This window comes from Eleutherodactylus coqui, chromosome 5 (assembly GCF_035609145.1).
Source record: "Eleutherodactylus coqui strain aEleCoq1 chromosome 5, aEleCoq1.hap1, whole genome shotgun sequence".
Lineage (NCBI taxonomy): Eukaryota > Metazoa > Chordata > Amphibia > Anura > Eleutherodactylidae > Eleutherodactylus > Eleutherodactylus coqui.
In genome coordinates this window covers 174958277-174978667 of record NC_089841.1, presented here as the reverse complement: position 1 = coordinate 174978667, position 20391 = coordinate 174958277, and the positions used below count along the sequence as shown (strand labels likewise).

At 42.5% G+C, this 20391-nt stretch overlaps 1 protein-coding gene across 4 annotated transcripts in view; it reads left to right on the top strand.

The window, feature by feature from the left end:
• The window catches only part of MORC2 (MORC family CW-type zinc finger 2), a 75788-nt gene extending 58890 nt beyond the window's left edge, over window positions 1-16898 (top strand). For 3 of the 4 annotated variants that reach the window (XM_066603754.1, XM_066603753.1, XM_066603752.1), the window contains exons 21-27: window positions 1488-1658; window positions 3294-3405; window positions 7992-8133; window positions 8943-9116; window positions 10608-10701; window positions 13728-13916; window positions 16571-16898. In XM_066603754.1, coding sequence (XP_066459851.1) covers window positions 1488-1658; window positions 3294-3405; window positions 7992-8133; window positions 8943-9116; window positions 10608-10701; window positions 13728-13916; window positions 16571-16639 — 951 coding nt within the window. In that variant the 3' untranslated portion in view covers window positions 16640-16898. The remainder of the gene's footprint in view (window positions 1-1487; window positions 1659-3293; window positions 3406-7991; window positions 8134-8942; window positions 9117-10607; window positions 10702-13727; window positions 13917-16570) is intronic. The other variant, XM_066603755.1, reaches the window with a different exon arrangement.
• Window positions 16899-20391: the final 3493 nt, after the last annotated feature.

The following is a 20391-nucleotide window of genomic DNA, read 5'->3' as shown; positions in this document are numbered from 1 at the left end:
TCTTGCCATTCTTCAGGCCCACCTTGGGACCTTAATCTGGTCCCTGATGTCTTGCAGTCACATCCCTTTTAACCTCAGCTCACCTTCTGAAGTGCAGGGTGGCATTTTTGATGAGTGTCACCTCCATTTGCCGAGTCTCCGAACTCGCAGCCCTGTCTGCCAAACATACCTTAATCATACTACATCAGGACAAAGTAGTCTTCTGTCTTGTGCTCGTCTTCCTGCCAACGGTGGTATCATCCTTCTACGTCAATGAGGACATTGTTCTTGTACTTCCCTCCTTCTGTCCCTCAGACTCTCACCAGAAGGCATGTGTTCTCCACAAGTGAGATTTAGTTTGTCCAAATCTATTTGTCTCAAAAGTTTGCCTTCAGGCGCCATGACTCATTTTTCGTGATTCCAGATGGCCCGAGACAGGGCCTTGTGGCTTTCAAAGTTGTAATTTGACGTTTGATCAGGCCAGCTATGTTCAAGGTATATAGTGTATATATTCCCTTTAAGGGCTCCTATCAACGGTCGATAGTTCATTGCGTTATCCGTGGAGATAACCTCGACGATAACCAGGCGTTGCTATGGAAAGCACAGCCCTGCTGTCCATGAGCGGTGCATCATAACGATTCTCCGTTCGCGGGATGCAAATCACGGCATGCCGTGATTCTCCGCCGTGAGCCTATCTGTCAGATAGGCTCACCGCAGAGAATGGACAGCTCTACCCCCTGCTCCTCGGCGGCGGAATATCGGGGCCTAAGGCTGCTGCACAAGTACACTGGTGGGTTGCTAAGGTGCTCAAAAACAACTTGGTGTTTTATTATTGCAAGAAAATGTTATGTATTACCATATTGTGGTCCAGAGTGATGCTGCTGCACTATGGCTTTAGGCCTCATGTCCATGGGCGGGTCGGATTCCGCATGCAGTAGCCCGCAGCCGGCAACCCTGCATACCTGTCCGAGTTTTCTTTTTCCTGTACTGTGGATGTGTGCAGAAGCATCTTGCAGGCGGGCCGCAGATCGGTTGGCTTCCGTTGACTTCAGTGAAAGCTATCTGTGTGGGAACTGCACTCAAATGGAGTATGCTGCGATTTATTTTCCGCGAGCGGAATGCAGAAAACAAATCCAGATGTGTAAACTCCAGTTCGGACGCCCATGGTTCCCTATGGCTTGAACTGCGAATCTTCCACAATTCCAATCTACCTGTGAACATTGCGTCTTAGTGTGTGAACAATACCCTACTGTACAGTGATGTCTGTATCATATTCCTGAGAAAAAAGGAAACTATTTCCAATAATAGATGGCCTGATTTAAGTCTAAGATTTGTGAATAGCAGGTACAACTTAACACAACGCCTGAATTAAACTGTAAAGAGCTGCTCAAGTACTCCAAGGTTCAGAAGTGGAGGGGAAAAGCTTTATAAAAAGCAAAGTCCTCCTTGAACAGCAAATATCCTTTTTATCTTACTATGTTCTTTTATTGTTTCCATTCCGAATTCAGGTAAGCAGTGCGAGAAAGAGGAGTTCACAACAGATAGTAATTGACGAAGAAGAGGAGGAGGAGACAGAAGAAGAGCAGGAGCCAGTTTCTACTCGGAAACTCGAGAAGGCTAAACGACCAAAGTTAGTCGTAGTGAAACGAGAAAAAAAAGATCTGAATGAAGAAGTAAAGGTAATAGTGATTTTATTATATTACATCCTATTTTCTCATTCGCCTGTATTGATTTTATAAGTCTATGGATTGCTCTGGTTTCTAAATTTTAATTCTGCTTGTATTAGGCCTCCTGCACACGGGCGGATTTGCTTTGCGAAATCTAGAGCAGGATTCCGCCTACAAATTCTGCAGCAAATCCAGCCCAGAGCATGCTATGAGAAAACCTTATTTCCTGCCCATGGGCGAAAATTGACTACGATTTTCTGCTCGTGGGGGAGAAATCACGGCATGCTGCAATTTTGTGCAGGCTACGCACAGCCGGCTTCCATCGAAGTTAATGGAAGCCGTCCGACCTGCAGCCATTCTGCAATCATCATTGCAGAATGGTCGCAGGAGCCATGTCCTCACCATAGTGACGGCGCGGTGTCCTCTCAACTGCACGTGTGCAGGCTGGCACATTTGCAGCAGACAAGGCCGTGTCATCGCCATAGCGACGGCGTGGTGTCCTCTATACTGCGCATGTGATGGCTAGAGCTGCGGGAATCCTGCATTCGGTGACGGCTAGAGCCGTGGGAATTCTGCATTCGGGGTCCGACCTACCTGTGTGCAGGAGGCCTTATGTTCCTTGTTTGGGTATAAAATATGCTAAGGAACTAGCCTGTAAATCTGCATATGTTCACTGTGGATTTGGTTGCGGATTTCTCTGTTGCCAATGTATGGAAGGAATACGCAGTAGATCAATAGATGGGGTGCGCTATGGATTTCGAAATCCACAGTATACTTTTTTTAAAGCTGCCGGTGAGAGCAGTTTTAACAAATATCATCCACAGAGATCCACAACAAATATGTGGTGAATGCACGTACCTTTTTTAAAGCCGAGTCCTCTTTCAAAATCCTCTTTTGATAAATGATTGCTTTTGTACTATGGGATTGCATATGGCAGAGTTACCTAGTAGAGTGTATTCACTGGCAGATATTTTGTTGCAGAAATATCTGATATCTGCAACTGTCTCATTCATACAAATAGGGTTTACAGAATCTATGTAGATGTTTCAGAAACAACCCAATTCAGATAAATGGAACTGATTGTCAGTACCAGAAAGTCCTGCAACAAATCTGTTACGTGTCACTTTACCGTAACCTTAACAGAAGAGAGCAGTTGATAAACTTCCTGACACCTGCTATATGTGCCATCATAAGGCTGCCTGTCCACGGGCGTAGCGATATCCCGTGGCAGATCTCCGCCAGGGAGCAGCAGACAGCTCACCATGGAGAATCCCGCCATGGAGAATCCCACGGCGATGGAGAATTCCACCATGGAGAATCCCGCAAGCAGAGAATCGCTATGATTCTCTGCTCGTGGCCGCCGCGGCTGCACTTTCCATAGCAACGCTATGGAGAGCTTCAGACAGCATGATTTGCAGGCGATTTATTGCCGGCAGAATCATGCCCATGGACATGCAGCCTAAATAGGTGTCAGGATAAAGAAGGAGCCACCTTGATGTGTGACTGTTATCACAGCAGATCTACTCTCCAAATACTGTAATTAGTGATGCTAATGTTTGAATTAGAATTTAATTTGATTTCAAATAGGAAAGCTGCTTTGTATTTATAAATGCTGATCAATGTATCATGTTTTACATTTTGGAGCAGGATCAGCATGCACGCTCTGACTCTCCTCGTGACTCTAAAGTGTCATTGAAATTATTGCAGCTGGACAGCCCAGAGGTGGATGATATTGTTTCCTCTAAAGAAGCACAGAAAGGTAACACTTGCACACTATTTTTCTTCTACACAATATTTATTTACTTGGGAACCCTTGGATCACTTATTGAGTTGATAAAATGAAGAGTGGTATCACAATAGAATCAGACCTACAAGAAAATGATCAAAAATCTGTGCAGGGTAGAGAATGCATCTTTGACTAGGACCCTTGTGTCATGTAAACGAGCAAATAGTTGACTTTTGAAGACGTTACCCACTATGGAACAGTAGAAAAATGGAAAATCAGCACTCCACATTGAAAGCAGAAGTGAGTTCTTTCTTCACTCAGAAGCCTACTGCAACGTTTCAACCCCTCATGAGGTCTTCATCAAGCTTGCATGAATAAAGGACTCCCTTTTGTTTTCAGTTTGGGGCACTGCAGTTTTTCCATTTTTGTGCATAAGAGATATTTGCTGGGCCCGGGCTTTTGACCTCGTTTGTACACCTTTGCCATTTTAGAAAACCTATAGAGAATAGCTATTAGCATAAAAAAACTTTCTGCGCTCAAGGAATTGTAAGTTTCGACAACTGATAGTTGTCACATAACAAACAGGAGTCACACTTACTCGGGAGGAGGGGGGTATGATGACAATAAGCCCCCTCCTTGAAGTGATGTCTCCTCACTGTCCAAGCAAACGTCACGTTCCAAGCGTGTAAGCCACTGGCTTGAGAAAGGTGCCTGTGAGCACAGAAACGCGTTGCCCGTTCTTATCGCACATTGGAATAAAAGTGATACTGTCTTACACGCTTGGAACGTGACGTTTGCTTGGACAGTGAGGAGACATCACTTCAAGGAGGGGGCTTATTGTCGTCATACCCCCCTCCTCCCGAGTAAGTGTGACTCCTCTTTGTTATGTGACAACTATCAGTTGTCGAAACTTACAATTCCTTGAGCGCAGAAAGTTTTTTGTGCTAATAGCTATTCTCTATTGATTCTTTTGGGACCACTCTCTCATGAGAGACCCCAATTATTTCCGCAGCTCTCCCCCTTTGGAGGATCAGAATTGTACAGTTTCGCTCAGCTGAATGACGATCCTGAGGCGCTGTCTGGGTATTTTTTTCATGTGAATTTTAGAAAACCTGTTTAGTTGGTCTGCTCAGCTTTTACAACTATTGGACCGTGTTATTGTGACTCTTGTAATCATGTGGCTATAACCTTTGCTGTGATTTTAAAGAAGTATTGTGTTATGCATGTCATTAAATATCAGGTATCTCAGTATGGATACAATTATGTAGTGTGTTTTGGCCAGTATAGTATTCTTTCAGATGTGTTGTTTTTTCTTTTAATCCATTTAGGACCAGCCACCGTAAATTTACGGAGGCTGGTCCAGGACTTAGAGCACCGCCGATAGTAAAATTACAGCGGTGCTTTAAGTCTCCTGGCTCTGCAATCCTTTAGAGGCAGGAACGGTTATCAGCTGTTAGTGACAGCTGATAACCTGAAGCAGAAGGCAGGAGGGGTTTTTAACCCTTTCTGCCTTTTGCTTCCCTGATACACAGTGCTCAATGAGCACTGTGTGGGGAAAGTGAAAGTAAAATGCACGTTCACTACGGGAGGCCGGGGGGATCATGTGACCGCTGGGGTTCTTTGCTACTGCAGAGCTGGAGGGTTAAACAACTACAGGGGTTGTTTTTTCCTGTAACTGGGGCTCCTACGGATGCCCCAGCTACAGTGGGGAAGTGTCAAATATAAAAGTGTGAATGTCACCCCCAGAGGTCTTACATGACGTCATGGGGGACATAGATAGTAAAAAAAACACAATTACATACATAAGTAAAATAAAATTCCAGAATAAAACAATAATATATACAAAAGAAAGAAAATAACCCAAAACCGACATCAACCAAAAACGTTGATATAAGCGCCCTGTAAACCAAAACCATACATACTATATTTCAAAACGTCCGAAACAAATAGAGGAACCCATTCCAATACTTTATTTTAGTGTAAATCTAAAAATAATTTTTTAAACTATAAATGTTAAAAATCTTTTTTTTAGCGTTTTACCCCCAATAAAACTAAAAAGCAGAAAAAAAGTCAGTGAAAAAGATATAAAAAAAATAGTCCTATATGTCACAGAAAAAAAAAAACAGCAAAAATAATTTTGATGGGTAAAGGAAAAAAAATAGAGCAGTAAAACCGCCACATGGGTAAAATCCGTAAAAAGTGTCTCGTCCTTAAGGTACAAAACAACCTGGTCCTCATGGGGTTAATCATTGGGGAAAACACAACATACAAAACTAAGTGTAAAAACCCACAATTTCATAGAAAAGGTCTTTTGTCTTTTTAAAAAAAAATCAAAAAACAACACACAGCTTGCTGATTTACTATTGAGTCTTCCTCGTGTGACACAGAATGCAGTCCTAAGCTCTGACTAACGGCCTGAAGGTTGCCGGTTCAATCCCCATATTGTTCACATAGCTGGCTCAAGGTTGATTCAGTCTTCCATCCTTCTGAGGTCGGTAAAATGAGCCTGCTGCGGGGGTAATAAACAAATTACTTGAAAGCACTGTGGAATAAGTCCTTCCTGTAGCGACCCCTACCTGTGTGAATGAATGCTAAAGGTGGTAACTATAGACCTTTTATAGCCTGAGCGCTAATGGCAAATTAGGGACCTTTTAGACACAATGAGACCCTCATGATTCTCATTTGCCCAAGGGAATGAGCTTGTGATCTTAACCACTTCTGCCTTTTCTTTTACAAGCTACATATACCGCATAATAAGCACTATGTAGAAAATAATGTCTTACCCTGTAACTGGGGCTCTTATGAAAGCCACTGTTACAGAGGAAAAACGTGAAATAGAAAATACAGCGTAAATGTCTCACAGAGGTCATTATGGGGACGTAGATAAAAAAAAAAAACCAAAACATTATATATATAATATATATATATATATTTTTTTTTATATATATATGTATGTGTGCATTTATCTGCATGCGGCAGATGTTTTCTTCATCCCCGCTGGGATTAAAGAATTCCCTGCTGCACCTGCCACATCGATTGAAAGCTTTGCGCGCACCTGCATTCACGAGTGTTTGTGCACGTATGTGGATGCACACCTATGTACGGCACACGCTCGTGTGAAGCCACCCGAAAGGACCAGACACTATTTAGGGATTTTACCCATGTGGTAGCTTTTATTCCTAAAGTTAAGGGTGCCTGCACACGAACGGAATTTCCAGCGCGTTATTTTAGGCACATTATCTGCCCCAGACCGCAGCCAATATACTCCTATGAGGATCCGCAGTTGTCCCCAGACGGACGGATTTGTATCGCGTTTTTTCACGCGCGTGAAAAAATCTGCGACCTGTTCTAATTTGGGTCGGATTCTGCGCGTGAAGCCTCCAATACAAGTGAATGGGTGCGTTTTTTCACGCAGTACATCCGCAGTGCAGCTGCAGATGGAGTCACTGGTTGCTATGACTACAGGAAGTAGGCATGGTAGGAGACGTCCCAACACACAGCACAGAGTTTCACAGGCAAATGTGTAGAGGGAGATAGGTAGTATTTCTTGCCAACGCAGGATGTAAGAATGCAAAATCTGTAGTAATGAATTCCTCTTGTGAATTTTTTTGCAGTGACTGAAATAAAGTCACGCTGGAGAAGCGCCCGAAAAAAGTTACATGGATCAACCATGCCCACAAAGACATCAATAATTTAACGATTTAAAGAGGGACAAAACGGAGTCTGGATGTTGGTTTTTAAGCTGTTTTCCAAGGAATGGGCAGTTCTCTAGGGGTTGGGTTTACAATAAGGGGTGTCTGCTGGTTTTTCTGCGCGTTTTTTCCTGCAACACATCCGCGTATATCCGCGCGTGATTTTTCACGCATCCGCACCTATCCGCAAGCACATTTAGGTACCATACGCGCGTGAAAATCCGCTAGCGGAATCTGGAATGCTCGTGTGCAGGCGGCCTAACCTGCATTTTTTTTCCTGTGACATACGTACATTTTATATATACATATATATATTATAATCTTTTTTTTTTTCTTTCCCATTTTTAATTTTATTTCGGGTAAAGAGCTAAAGAAAACAAAAAACTGCTAGGTCCCTGCAGTTCTACTGTAACAGGGGGCACCCAGCAGTCACGTGTTCACCGAGTCGTATAGAGGAAGAAACACTTCCACTTTTTACTACTTAGTACATAGCTCTCATTGAACACTGTGTACTAGGGAAAGGAGAAGGCAGAAGTGGTTAAAAACTGCTTCCGCTTCTTCCCCGGGTTCTCAGAAGTGACAAACTGGTGAGGACCTGACCTGCTTCTGCTTGATTGCAGGAGCAGAGACTTCAAACTTGTGACGTATTTGTGCTAATGGTGGGGATTAAAGCCCAGCACCAAGTCCTGTATATTTACCATGCTTGGTTCATAAGGGGTTAAAAACCATCACATGGGTAAAGTCCCTAAAAACTGTCTGGTCCTTAGGACTGAAATACTCTAGTTTTTTAAAGGGTCGGAGTGCATTTTTCCAGTCTGCCTGCAAACCTTGGCATATACGCTATATAAATAAAGATGATTATTAGTAATCCATATTGGTAATATCAGGCTTATATTATGGATATAACCCCTCCGATTTCTCCTGCAGATAAAGGCTTACACGTGGAAGTGCGTGTTAACAAGGAGTGGTTTACAGGACGTGTCACTTCTGTAGAAGCCGGAAAACATGGTGTTCGCTGGAAAGTGAAATTTGATTATGTGCCAACTGATACAACACCACGTGATCGATGGTACTGTGCCCTATAAAGCATACTGTAGAAGGAGACTGAATATAGCAACGTGTGTTTTTATGCCGTTCTTTAGAAGCAATGAGTGTGTATGTGTGTGTTTATTATCAAATAACCTCTGAAACAATCAGAATAAGATGAAAACTACTCTGATAGGATTTATGTTGGGGATAGACTCCATTTTCGCAGAAGATTAAAAGCCATATATTTGCAGCAGCATTCTTTTACGTGTCTCCTTGCAGTGGGCAGTCCTATTCTGTCTTGTCAACATGTGAAATAAAAAAATCACTGACTGACATTCATTCTTGTGGTTGGGTGAAGCTTCTGTGTTCAGCAGAGTTTAAAGGGAAAGTGTCATCAGAAAATAATCTAGTCTGTAAATCAAGTTTTTATGTTAAACCTTTTTTTTTCTGATTCTCTATATTGATATGTATATATTTTTTAAAAGTTTAGCTATTTTCAAACTCACTAGAAATGGAATAGGAAATGTAACCCTTTGCAATCGAATTTTGGATTCAGGGTTTCCTAGGGGGTCTTTCTCTTTCTGCCATTATACAATGGCGCCATCTGCTGGCTAGAGCCAATACTGCAGTATGTGACATGCCAGACAGGCCCCTGACAACAAAGCGGCCAGTAATCTACAGTAAGAATACCCTGCAGGATTTCTTCTGCCATCAGAGCTGTACAGCCTTCAATCAGAATGTCTTTAGACGTCAGATAGTGGATTGGAAAGGGTTAAAGAGATGCCCTGTTTTTAATTATATATTTACTATTCTGAATTTAGCACCTCACATAGTAATGTGTGATTTCAGGGTGGAGAAAGGTAGTGATGATGTCCGACTCATGAGGCCACCATCACCGGAACGACAGACACCCGATACACAGGAGGCAGAGCCTTCCACCTCTGACAACTCCCGAATAGAGCCAGACACAACAGAGCCCAGTGCCTGCCTTGCTCCTGTGGAACAACTTACACAAGTTCTTCGGTAAGTCGATAGCTTATTTGTACTTTAACCCCTTAAAGGCGTTATCCTGGCAGCGCTCACCAGAGTATTCAGAGGTTAGTGTAGTTGCAGGCGTTGCTCTCATCTGAGGGCTCTTTTTTTTTTTTTTTCTTTTGCAGGACAAGTTGTATTTTTCAGTGGCACTATTCTAATGTACGGAAAAACTTAAGAAAAATTTGAAGTGGAATGAAATGGGGGGAAAAAAAAAACTAATTCCACCATCTTTTATTGGTATCAGATTCTGCGATAACAATATGTTTTTGTTTCTTTTTAATTATAAATTTGGGAAATGAGGGAGGGCGGTGTAAACTTTATTGCCTTTTTTATTTTTTTGTAATTGAGTAAACTTTTCTTTTTTTTTTTTAACTCCTTTTGTACATTTTTTTTTTTTAGTCCCTGTGGGGGGACTTGAACTTGCGATGGTTTGATCGCTCATGCAGTATAGTATTACATTATACCTTGATCTGACAGGCAGTCTGTCAAGCCCCCACCACAGGCATAGCTTCATAGGCAATCTAGAATGGCAGCCTTTAGAAGGCTCCCGGCTCCATTGGCAACTGACTGGTACTCCGCGATCTCCTAACGGAGGGGCTGTTTGGGACCTCCGAACTCCAACTGGGGCATTTAAATGCTGCTGTCAGAATTGATAGCATTTAAAGGGTTAACAGCTGCGATCAGCTGCTGTTGCGGACGGACGTCAGCTGTTTTAAGACAGTTGACATTCGCATTGTATGTAACAGGATTGATTCTCGATCCACTTCCATAAAACCCCAAACCTACGTAACTATATGTCATGGAGCGTTACAGGGGTTAAAATTATCATCGTTTTAAGGCCTCCTTCCCACGAACGGATTTCTGCCGCGTGATTCGCGGCGAAAATCCGCTGCGTTGCCCACAGCTATTAGGTTCTATTGAACCTAATAGCTCAGGGCACACGGTGCGGAATTCCGCACTGTGAAATCTCCCGTTCTCACCCGCGGCATGCTCTATTTGCCGCGGGTATACGTGCTGACGGCTTCCATTGCAGTCAATGGAAGCCGTCCGTTCACGCTATCTCCCGCTGTAACACAGCGGAAAATAGCGTGAAAACGCTTTCCCGCCCACCGCCGCCGCGTCATATGATGCAGTGGGCGTGTCATGTGACGCGGCGGCGGTGGGCGGGGAAGCGTCATGCGGGAGCGAAGAGACCGGATCCGCTGGTAAGTATGGGGTCTCTGGGGGGCGCCGTGACGGGCTTCGCCGCGGAATATTCCGCGGCGGAGCCCATCACGCTCGTGTGCAGCCGGCCTAAGTCAAAGCTTTAGTTCAGTGACTTAACCCTCAATTTGCTGTATACAACAGAAACAACTAGAGGACAAATTACAAAATAGAGAATTATGTGCCTAGAGCTTAGGGTGTTATTACATTGGTAAAGGAAACTATAAAATTAGGCTTTAATGCAATGTGATGTAAAGTAATTTCCATGTATTACAGGAACTGTTTAAGATATTTTTTACCGCCCAACTTTCCTATAACCAAGAATGAACTAAGTACCATGAATGCCGAGGATCTTATAGCTTTTCCACTGGTGAGTAATCAGAATAAATGAAATAAAATAATGACCATAAACTAATTTTATTTGTGTGTATGTATGTATATGTATATGTATGTATGTATGTATGTATGTATGTATGTATATATATATATATATATATATATATATATATATATATATATATATATATATAATAAATTAGTGTGTGTGTGTATATAATATGTGTGTGTGTGTGTGTGTGTGTATGTATATATATATATATATGTGTGTGTATATATATATATATATATATATATATATATATATATATATATATATATATATATATATATATATAAAATATAATTAGTGTGTGTGTATATAATGTGTGTGTATATATATATAAATAAAATTAGGTGCAGCTGGGATTAAAGAATTCCTTGCTGCACCTGCCCTATCAATATATATATATTATACATACACACACATAAAATCTCTTTTTATCCTTTTTTTTCCGTTCTAAAATGCACCTTACAGATGTCTGATGTGAGCGCCTTTGGTGACACGACCGATACCAAGCCAGTAGTCTAGTTCTGCCCAGACGGATCCCAGTATATCTTCTGTTATCAGTTCCGCTGCGGCGAAAATGTGTTATTTCAGGTTGTCTAGTGTCATCTGTTGCACCCACATCGAACATCTGTAAGGTGTAATTAAAAACTGGAAGAGTTCTTCCGTCTTACCTCATTCTAGCTGTTGCATGTTTATGTATGAAGAAATCCGCTTCCCTTGCACCGTTCGTTTTGAATCTCCCTTTACGTGTCTCTTTGGAACATATTAACAGAGTGGTGAGGGATAGGGAGGCCCTTGAAGTGCAGTACTGAAATACATCATACAGTAGAGGTTTCCCACAGTATACCATGTTACAAAGGGTTTATTATTTTTTTTCCCTCAGTCACCTAAAATTAACTGATTTTCTGACCACCTATAAAATAACAAAAAACTAATGCTCCCCTTACTAGTCCCCTGCCACTTCCATGTCAACACTTAGATCCCTGTGACTACTGTAACCAGCCACTGGCTTAACAGTGACCTTTCAACACCACTGTGACCACAGAGGGATTCAGTGATTTGCTGCTGCGGTCACATGTCGTTTTGACACCTTTATTGCTTAAGTTGGGTGAAGAGAGACTGCCGGAGGACTCGGGGAAGAGTCCACACAGGAGGGGCATAGGATTGGAGTTATTTTATAGCATTACAGGATTGGTTTTTGAAAAAAATGTCAAGGGCCTGGACAACCCTTTTAAGACATTGTTAATGGGATAGTAGCATGGTATCACCATTAGGCTGAATTCACACGAACGTATATCGGCTCGGTTTTCACGCCGAGCCGATATACGTCGTCGTCATCTGCGGGGGGGGGGGGGGGGGGGAGGGGGGAGGGGGGAGGGAAAGAGTCAGGAGCAGGAACTAGGCTCCCGACCCCTCTCTGCCTCCTTTCCGCCCCTCTGCACTATTTGCAATCGGGAGAGGCGGGACGGGGGCGAATTAGCCCTGCCCCCGTCCCGCCTCTCCCCATTGCAAATAGTGCACAGGGGCGGAGAGGATGCAGAGGGGGCGGGAGCTCAGTTCCTGCTCCTGGCTCTTCCATCCCCCCACCCCCCACAGATGAGGACGACGTATATCGGCTCGGCGTGAAAAACGAGCCGATATACGTTTGTGTGAATCCAGCCAATGGCAGCATTTCTGCTTGACCCAATGAATGAGTCATTAAAGGGAACTTCTCATATAGAGCATGGTTTCTGTGAGAATAGATTTAGTAGAACTTGTACTTTGTACATCTAAATCACTGCTCTTTCTAAGCACAGGAGTCCAGTGGGCCTCTGCCCAGCTATTAGCAGCGAGCTCTGTATGACTATTCATGCAGCAATAGCTATCAATCACTAATAAGGATAACACTGCCCACTGAACGCATTCACATGGCTGCAATTTAGCGCTTGTACTACAGACTCTTGCTCCAACCCAATTTACAGCTTTATGGAAATCTGTAATGTTGTGAGTTCAGGTCAGTAGACCCATGGTCGAGCCTGGACACGTGTCCATAATACAAGGATTTTGGAACCACTCCTGGTTTTGACTTACAAATCCTGACCAAGTACTGCCGTGTGAATTGGGGCTAACTTTGTTTAAAAAAAAACAAATTTCTCACTTAAGTGTTGCTCTGGTCCAGTCCTGTAAGCTCCTGCAATGATCTCATACCGGTCATTGCTAATGTGACCGCTGCAGGACTTTCTGGGACTGGGCTAAGGCAAGTAGTTTTTTTGTTTTTTTTAACCGTTTATTGCCATACAGAATATTTTTTTAATTTGATACAATTTCCTGTTTGTAGGTAAATTTCTTAAAATCCCAGCTAATCCTTTTAAATAAAATCTCAAGTAGTGTTCACAATATTTTTATGCATTAATGCAGCTATGGCTATGTTCATACTAACGTGATGACTTTGGGATAGAACAGCTATAACAGGACAGATCTGTCATACATCAGATTTAATTGGTCACTAACAGACCCGGTTTACTTCACGATTCTGCATGCTGCACTATTCTTACCATTAAAAGTGAGGGAAACCCCTCATGGAGACTCTGAATGGACATTTAAACGGGGCCTAATGCCATCTCTTATGTGACATTAAAGGAAAATGAAGATTTACCCTTTTTCCCACTACAGTACTGTCAAAGCTTGCCTAATTTTATATTTGCTTTGGATGTGGTACATTTCCACTCAGAGATACAAATGACTATTGTAGAAGTATACATCTGCAGTTTGTGAGTAAAACCAGTTGCTATCACTTCCACTATTTATCTTCCCAGCTAAGGTTTTGCTATGCAGTCTTGCAAATGTTAACATAAGGAAAAAATCACACGTATTTAATATATTTCTTTGTTTCCCATTTAATGATATAAGTAATAGTTCTTTTAATTATGTACAAGGTTACAAAATAGACTAAAACAAACCTGCATTCACACAAGCCCCACAGCTCCCATGTTGTATCTGGTTCCTCAAGTAGTCCACTGTTCTGTTTGTAGAAAGAATACTTTAAGCAGTATGAAGTAGGCCTGCAGAACTTGTGCAACTCCTACCAGAGCCGCGCCGACCTCCGTGCGAAAACCTGTGAAGAGATGCAGCGCAGTGCAGAGAAGAAAAGCAAGGAAGCTGAGGAGAAGCTTCAGAAATTAAGGACCAACATTGTGTCTCTTTTACAAAAGGTTCAAGAGGTGAGACCCGATGACATTAATGGCCCTTTTTAAGAGGTTTACTTTTGCTTAAAAAATTACTTCAAGCATAGCCTAGGCTGGCTTCACACGTACATACGGTAGTAACATGACCAGATGCTAACCGTAGGGCAGTATGAACTTATGAAATATACATTGTGGGGTGTGTTTGCATCTTTTTACTCACTTGTATTGTGCTTTTTTGGGTCCATTACATTTTTCCACCCAAAACAGCGTGCCTTAGGTTTGTCTCAGCTTTTTTTAGACACTTTCCTATAGACTTCTCTGTAGACAAAAATACCTGAAAAGAAGCACGTGTATATTTAAAAAAAAAAGTTACTCAAAAAAAGTTTGTAAAAAACACAGGAAATTCACTGTATTTTGTTTATACAAGCCCCGAAAATGCCACACAAAACTATGTTTGAAGGAAGACTTAAAGGAGTTATCTGTTTTAGGAGACCAATTGTCAAATATGCCATTGGGGAATTCTGGGTTAATAGAGGAGTGTCTCATCTGTAAGGCTCCGGGTGTCTTTGCTTAACCTGGATAGCTTATTAATTACAGTAAGAACTGTTTAATGCTTTATTTGCCCAGCAGTGGTGCTGCTCGGATATTGAACACTTGGGTAACGAAATGGCACGATTTTCTCACAACGCTACAAATGGCATGTATGTGAAGCCCATGTTTTCCAATGAGTTCTTCCACATGAGCGATGTTTTGTAGACTGCTTCATTGCGAGAGTACAAAATCGCGGCATGCTCCATACAGCCGCAATTTGGGATGTATTGTAGTTCATGTTTCCTTATAGAGCCTTCCTTTATGTTGCATCGCACAAAAACTTGGCTTACATGCAGTGTGATGCAATTTTTACAGTAGGAAATCCTACTGTTTGAGCCCTAAAATTAGCTGTAGCTGCATGAAGAACAAAAAACCCCAATAAATCACCTAAGAGGTGTTCACTCCCCCCGCATGCCTTCTCTGCAGCTTCAGCACTTGTTTGTAGTCTTCATTTTAATGGCTGTGATTGGCTGAGCTGCAACGCTCAAGAACCAATCAGAGGCAGTGCTTCATGGAGGCAGGGATTTTGAAATCCCTGACCAGAAAACGCTCACTGAAGACTAGATACAAGTGCTGGAGCTGCAGAGTAGACATGCAGCGGAGCTGACAATGACTCTAAGGTGATTTATTTATTTATTTTATTTATTTATTTATTTTTTTCATGCAGCTAGGGCTTATTTTCAAGGTAGGGCTTATATTTCAAGCCCCGCCCCATAAATCCTGGCAAAAGAGCGCTACTAAGTCGCAGGACTTTGTAGTGACATAAAATCACAATATTGCTGTGAGAAAACGCAGCAATATCGCACAGATACACTATATTGCTCTGATTTTCTCACAATGATATAGCTGTGCCCGTGTCAAAGAAGCCTTACAGCTCCATTTTCTCCACATTCTATGGCTGACTCTTTAGTTCCTCAGCAGTGAACCACAGAAAGGATTGTTCAATATGGACAACCACATTAATGATCTTTTTACACATAATGGGAAGTGCCCGATTCTCGTTTGCATAAGCGAATGAGCTGATGACGTCATCACCAGCTCATTTGTGCTAAGGTAGCCTGTTTAGACTGCAGGATTCTTGTTAGGACTGTGAATGCGAACTGCACGATTCTCATGTGAAACCCTGAATGATCAGTGTTTAAACTGCACGAGAAGTGAATGAGCCGGAGCAGATTTGTATGCTGTTTGAAACTGATAAACGCACGGTTTACATTTGTCGTTCAGTCATTGGCTCGCGATTTGAACGATAATCTTTGTCTAAACGCAGCATTAGGCTCTGCGGTATACTTTAGTTTATTTTGTCAAATGACCTCCTTTCCGCAAGATAAGGAAGCTGCTTTTAAAAGATTAGTCCAGGATTACATAAAGATCGTTGCTTTCTTACTGAAACAGCGCCACACCTGTCCAAGGGTTGTGTTTGGCATTGCAACGTGGCTCTATTGAAGTGAATGTGGCTGATCTGTAGTAACACACACAACTATGGACAAGGTGTAGTGATGTTTTTGGAAGTAATTGGACATGGTTTTCTGATCTTGGCCAATCCTCCTAATTAAGGGAAGGACCCTAATAAATATTCATGAGCGGCCATTTTGATTAAGATGCACAGATTAAATTCAGGAGGGTCACAAGGTAAGGCTGTCTGCAGACGGGCGGGTCTGATCCGGCTGCGAGGATTCTCGCCTCGGTACCCGAGCGTCTGCAGAGAGCAGCGCGTACTTGCCCGCGGTTCCCGCTGTTTGATGTGTCTGCTTGCCGGGCAGCCGGCGCATGCGCAGACCGGAGCCCCGCAGAGAGATAGAACACGCTGCGGTTTCTTTGCCGCACAAGATTTCACGCGGACAAACCGCAGCCGTCTGCCTAGGATTGCGTTTGCTAACGCAATGCTATGGCAGCTTCCAAGGGCGGAATTCCCGCCCGTCTGCAGACGGCCTTAGTGACATGAAAAATAACCCATACATAGCACATATATTTAGGATTGGTCCAAATTCATACAAAGAGCTTTTGGTTTTCTAGCTGCAGAGAATTATTTTCTACTATTTAAATATTTGCTATTTGTTTACTTACAAAATGCCAACTTGTAACATTCTTCTTCGTTCTAGGATATTGATATAAATACTGATGATGAGCTAGACGCTTATATTGAGGATCTCATTGCCAGAGGAGACTGATGTATTCTACTGATGAACAGCAGGAGACCATACCCTAAACCCCACATTGACAGGCTCGCCGAGGAGGGAGCCGACACACGCTACGTGTTACTGTTTTCTTGTAAAATGTTTTCATTGTTTTTACTTAACGGGCATGGGCTTTTCTGAACATTTTAAACATTGTAGTTCTTGAACTCATGTCGTTGTTTATAAATATTTATTTTTTACTGGAAACCACAACACCTGAGCCTGGGTGCTTTATTAAAAAAGATCCAGCCCACTTGTTGTTTTACTATCAGTACTGTCGGTTTACACATTTCTATATGCTAGTTCTGCTGGTACATTTCTAGATTGAACTGGATAGTCCTACCTCTGTTCGCGATGTGTTCCATGATTGTGTAATTGTCTCTTACCTTAGGGGAACGTAATACCGGAATATTTTGCATGGTGAGGCAGAGTCTTAAATAGTTCAGGAATGCCCTAACGTTTTGTACGTTGCAAGTCACTTTTTCCAAAAATGACAGCCAAAGCCATGTAGAATATTTAAAGTAAAAAAAAAAAAACCCTATTAACTATATGACCTAATTCTATCTTTTACTGCCAGTGATGCCATAAGTTCCCTGGTACTTCTAGTGTACAATAGTATCTGCCGTTGCTAACAATTGGGGAAACTCCTAAAAGGTCCAGACAGCCATGTGCGGCCTCCATGCCACTTCATGGGGACTCTGATATAACACATGTAGGGAAATAACAGACAAATACAGATTATGTTTTCCATATAGCTGAAAGCACATTTTAAAAGGGAAAGCCAGTCAAAATGCTGTTCTGATTTGTCATCGTTAAATGTGAGAGGATTAGAGATGAGCAAGCATACTCGCTAAGGACAATTGCCGATCAAACTGACAGGTCTCCACGCTGAGCCTATCTAATAGATAGGTTCACTGAGGAAAATCACAGCATGCTTCGATTTGAATACCGCGAGCGGAAAATCGCTATGATTCTCCACTAGGAATTGTATGAACAGTAATTCCTAAAAGCAAATAAATCGCCTACGAAATAGTGCCCTACTTTTACTTAAAAGGGTATCTCCCCGCTCGGAAGAAAAGGTTCGGCTGCTGGCGTGGGTGACAGGGGAGTTGCTGCCTGTCCACGGCCAAGGCGGAATATCGCTAGCGATATTTTGCCAGGAGGGAGAACTGACAGGTCTCCACGCTGAGCCTATCTAATAGATAGGGTCACTGAGGAAAATCACAGCATGCTTCGACTTGAATCCCGCGATCGGAGAATCGCTATGATTCTCCACTCGTGGACGTCGGACTGCGCTTTCAATAGTTAGCCTATGGAACGCGTGTCATGCGAGGTCGGCGGGCGATTTATCGCCACGGATCTCGCGATAACTCGCCCGTGGACAGGCAGCCTTACACAGAGAAATTGTATGAACGGTAATTCCTAAAAGCAAATCAATCGCCTATGAAATAGTGCCCTACTTTTACTGTGGTTGTCCCATGAAAAAATATAGTTTTTTTAGCTAAATGCAGCTCAGAATTATAATCATTTGTTTTTCCACTTACTAAGAAAAAGTTTCTATCCCCCCCGATATTTCAGAACTAATGTTAGAATAGCGCCACCTGCTGTTTCTATTGTGTCCACCTCAGTAATTGTTCCAAGGTGGTCACACATGCTCAGTCTTGCGTCATGCTCTCTTCCACTGGGTATGTGGAGGGATCCCTGGTGTGGTGAGTGGCTGCCTCTGTAGCTGTCCCATCTTCTCTTATGTCAGAAGACATGCTGAGCATGTGACCATCTTGGACCATTTACTAAGTAAGGTTGACTGGACACAGAAAGGCTCTTTCAAAGAAACAGCAGGTAGCGCTATTCTAACATTAGTCCTGGAATATCTGGGGATAGAAACCGTTTTTTAATAAGTGTAAATACAAAAAATGTCTAATTGTGGGCTGAATTTAAGTATAAATGACTTGTTTCATGGGGTATCCCAGTTTATGTGGCTCCATCAGTGTTTCCTTCATACACATACCTCTGTTAAAGCGACCCCCCAGGCCTGGAAAAACAAAGATGGCTGCACTAGTTTCTCCGATTACCTGATGCACAGTGTGTATTAGTATGCATCATTAGTCTTAAGACATTACATCATGTGCTGTTCACGTGAGCCGTGCTGACTGGTCAGAGCAGCATGTATTGTCTCAGACTACTGATACATACTATAACAGTGTGCAGTAGGTAAGAGAAGCGGTGCGATCATCCTTATTTGTCCAGGGCCGGATGGGCTGCTTCAACTAGTGCCAGGAGCGGCAGAAATGCAGCCTTCCTCCTCTGGCCACCAACTGTGATTAACTAAAGTAAAGAAGCTGCCAGCCATAGCCTGTAGAGGTAGCCTGTATCGACCTGCTGCTCCTGATGCCAACTCATTGAACTGTGCTAGGATCAAGGGAGTCCAATGCTGCTACATTAAGCAAATGTTTTATATAACACACAGGTTTACGGATTTCGTCTTATCCTCTATAGAAACCGATGGAGTTGGTATATGGGCTGGTCTGTGGGCAGCTGTAAAGCAAAGTTGTGGAAATTCCAGCATTTCAGTTTGACTAGAGATCAGTCCATATACCAGGACTGTCCGTTTCTATAGGGACTAAATAGTGATATATATAATTTTCTTGGGGCAACAAACATCTTTTTGCACACAAGCCCAAGACTGGTATGTCTGTAGGGGCTAGTCTGCACATGAAATACATTTGTAATCCCGTTGTATTGGAGAACGCATGCACGGGACTCTGAAAAGTGTCGGATTTTCATCTGGCGCGCAAACTTAAGAGGTGGTGACCGTGGGTACCAGTCAGTATGAAAAATACAGCACCCAGCTCCCTGTTCTTAGCCCTAACAGCACCATAAGTTAGTTTATGGTGCTTTAGGCAGATGACAGGTTCTTTTTTTAACCCCTTAAGTGCCCCCCAGCCAGGACGTAAACGTACGTCTTGTACATGGTGCAGGCTCAGGAGTGAGCCTGTGCCATCCAGCAGCATGAACTGAAAGTGACGGATAACTGGCCCCCATCTGCAGCAGCGGGGATCAATGAGAACATCGATCCCCGCTCTTAACCCCTCACATCGTGGCATGTGAAGGGTTTACAGAGGGAGTGTACTCCCTCTAGGACATCATCATTACTCCAAGATGTAATATGAGGGCTAATGGGTTGCCATGGTAACCAGATGCCAACCACTGGTGTCCGGGCTTGCCCTGGCCTATAATTGCTGTTGTGAGTAATAATGCACTGCAATGCATTATTATAGCGATCAGAGCTTTTATGATTCAAGACATAAAAAGATGTAAAAACAAAAAAAACTTTGTACACTTTTCCCTGTCTGTATAAAAAAAAAAAAAATTAACAGCTCACATCTTTAGTAACATCGTATCCATAATGACCTGTACAATAAACTAAACACACTTTTCATCCTGTATGGCAAAAATAGTTGAGAAAAAATGGATGCAAAATGCTGATTTTGTTCATTTTGCCTCCCAAAAAAGTGCAATAAAAGTGATCAAAAAGCTGTATGTACGCCAAAATGATTCCATTGATAACTACAGCTATTCACACACAAAAGAAGCCCTCACAAAGCACCCTCCTTGTAAAAAATGATCAGACTTTGAATGCAATGATGTAAAAAAAACAAAAACATTCCAAAAAGGCATTTTTATTGTGCAAAAGTGGGTAAACCTAAAAGTCATTTTGGTATGATCTTAATCGTACCAGCCCACAG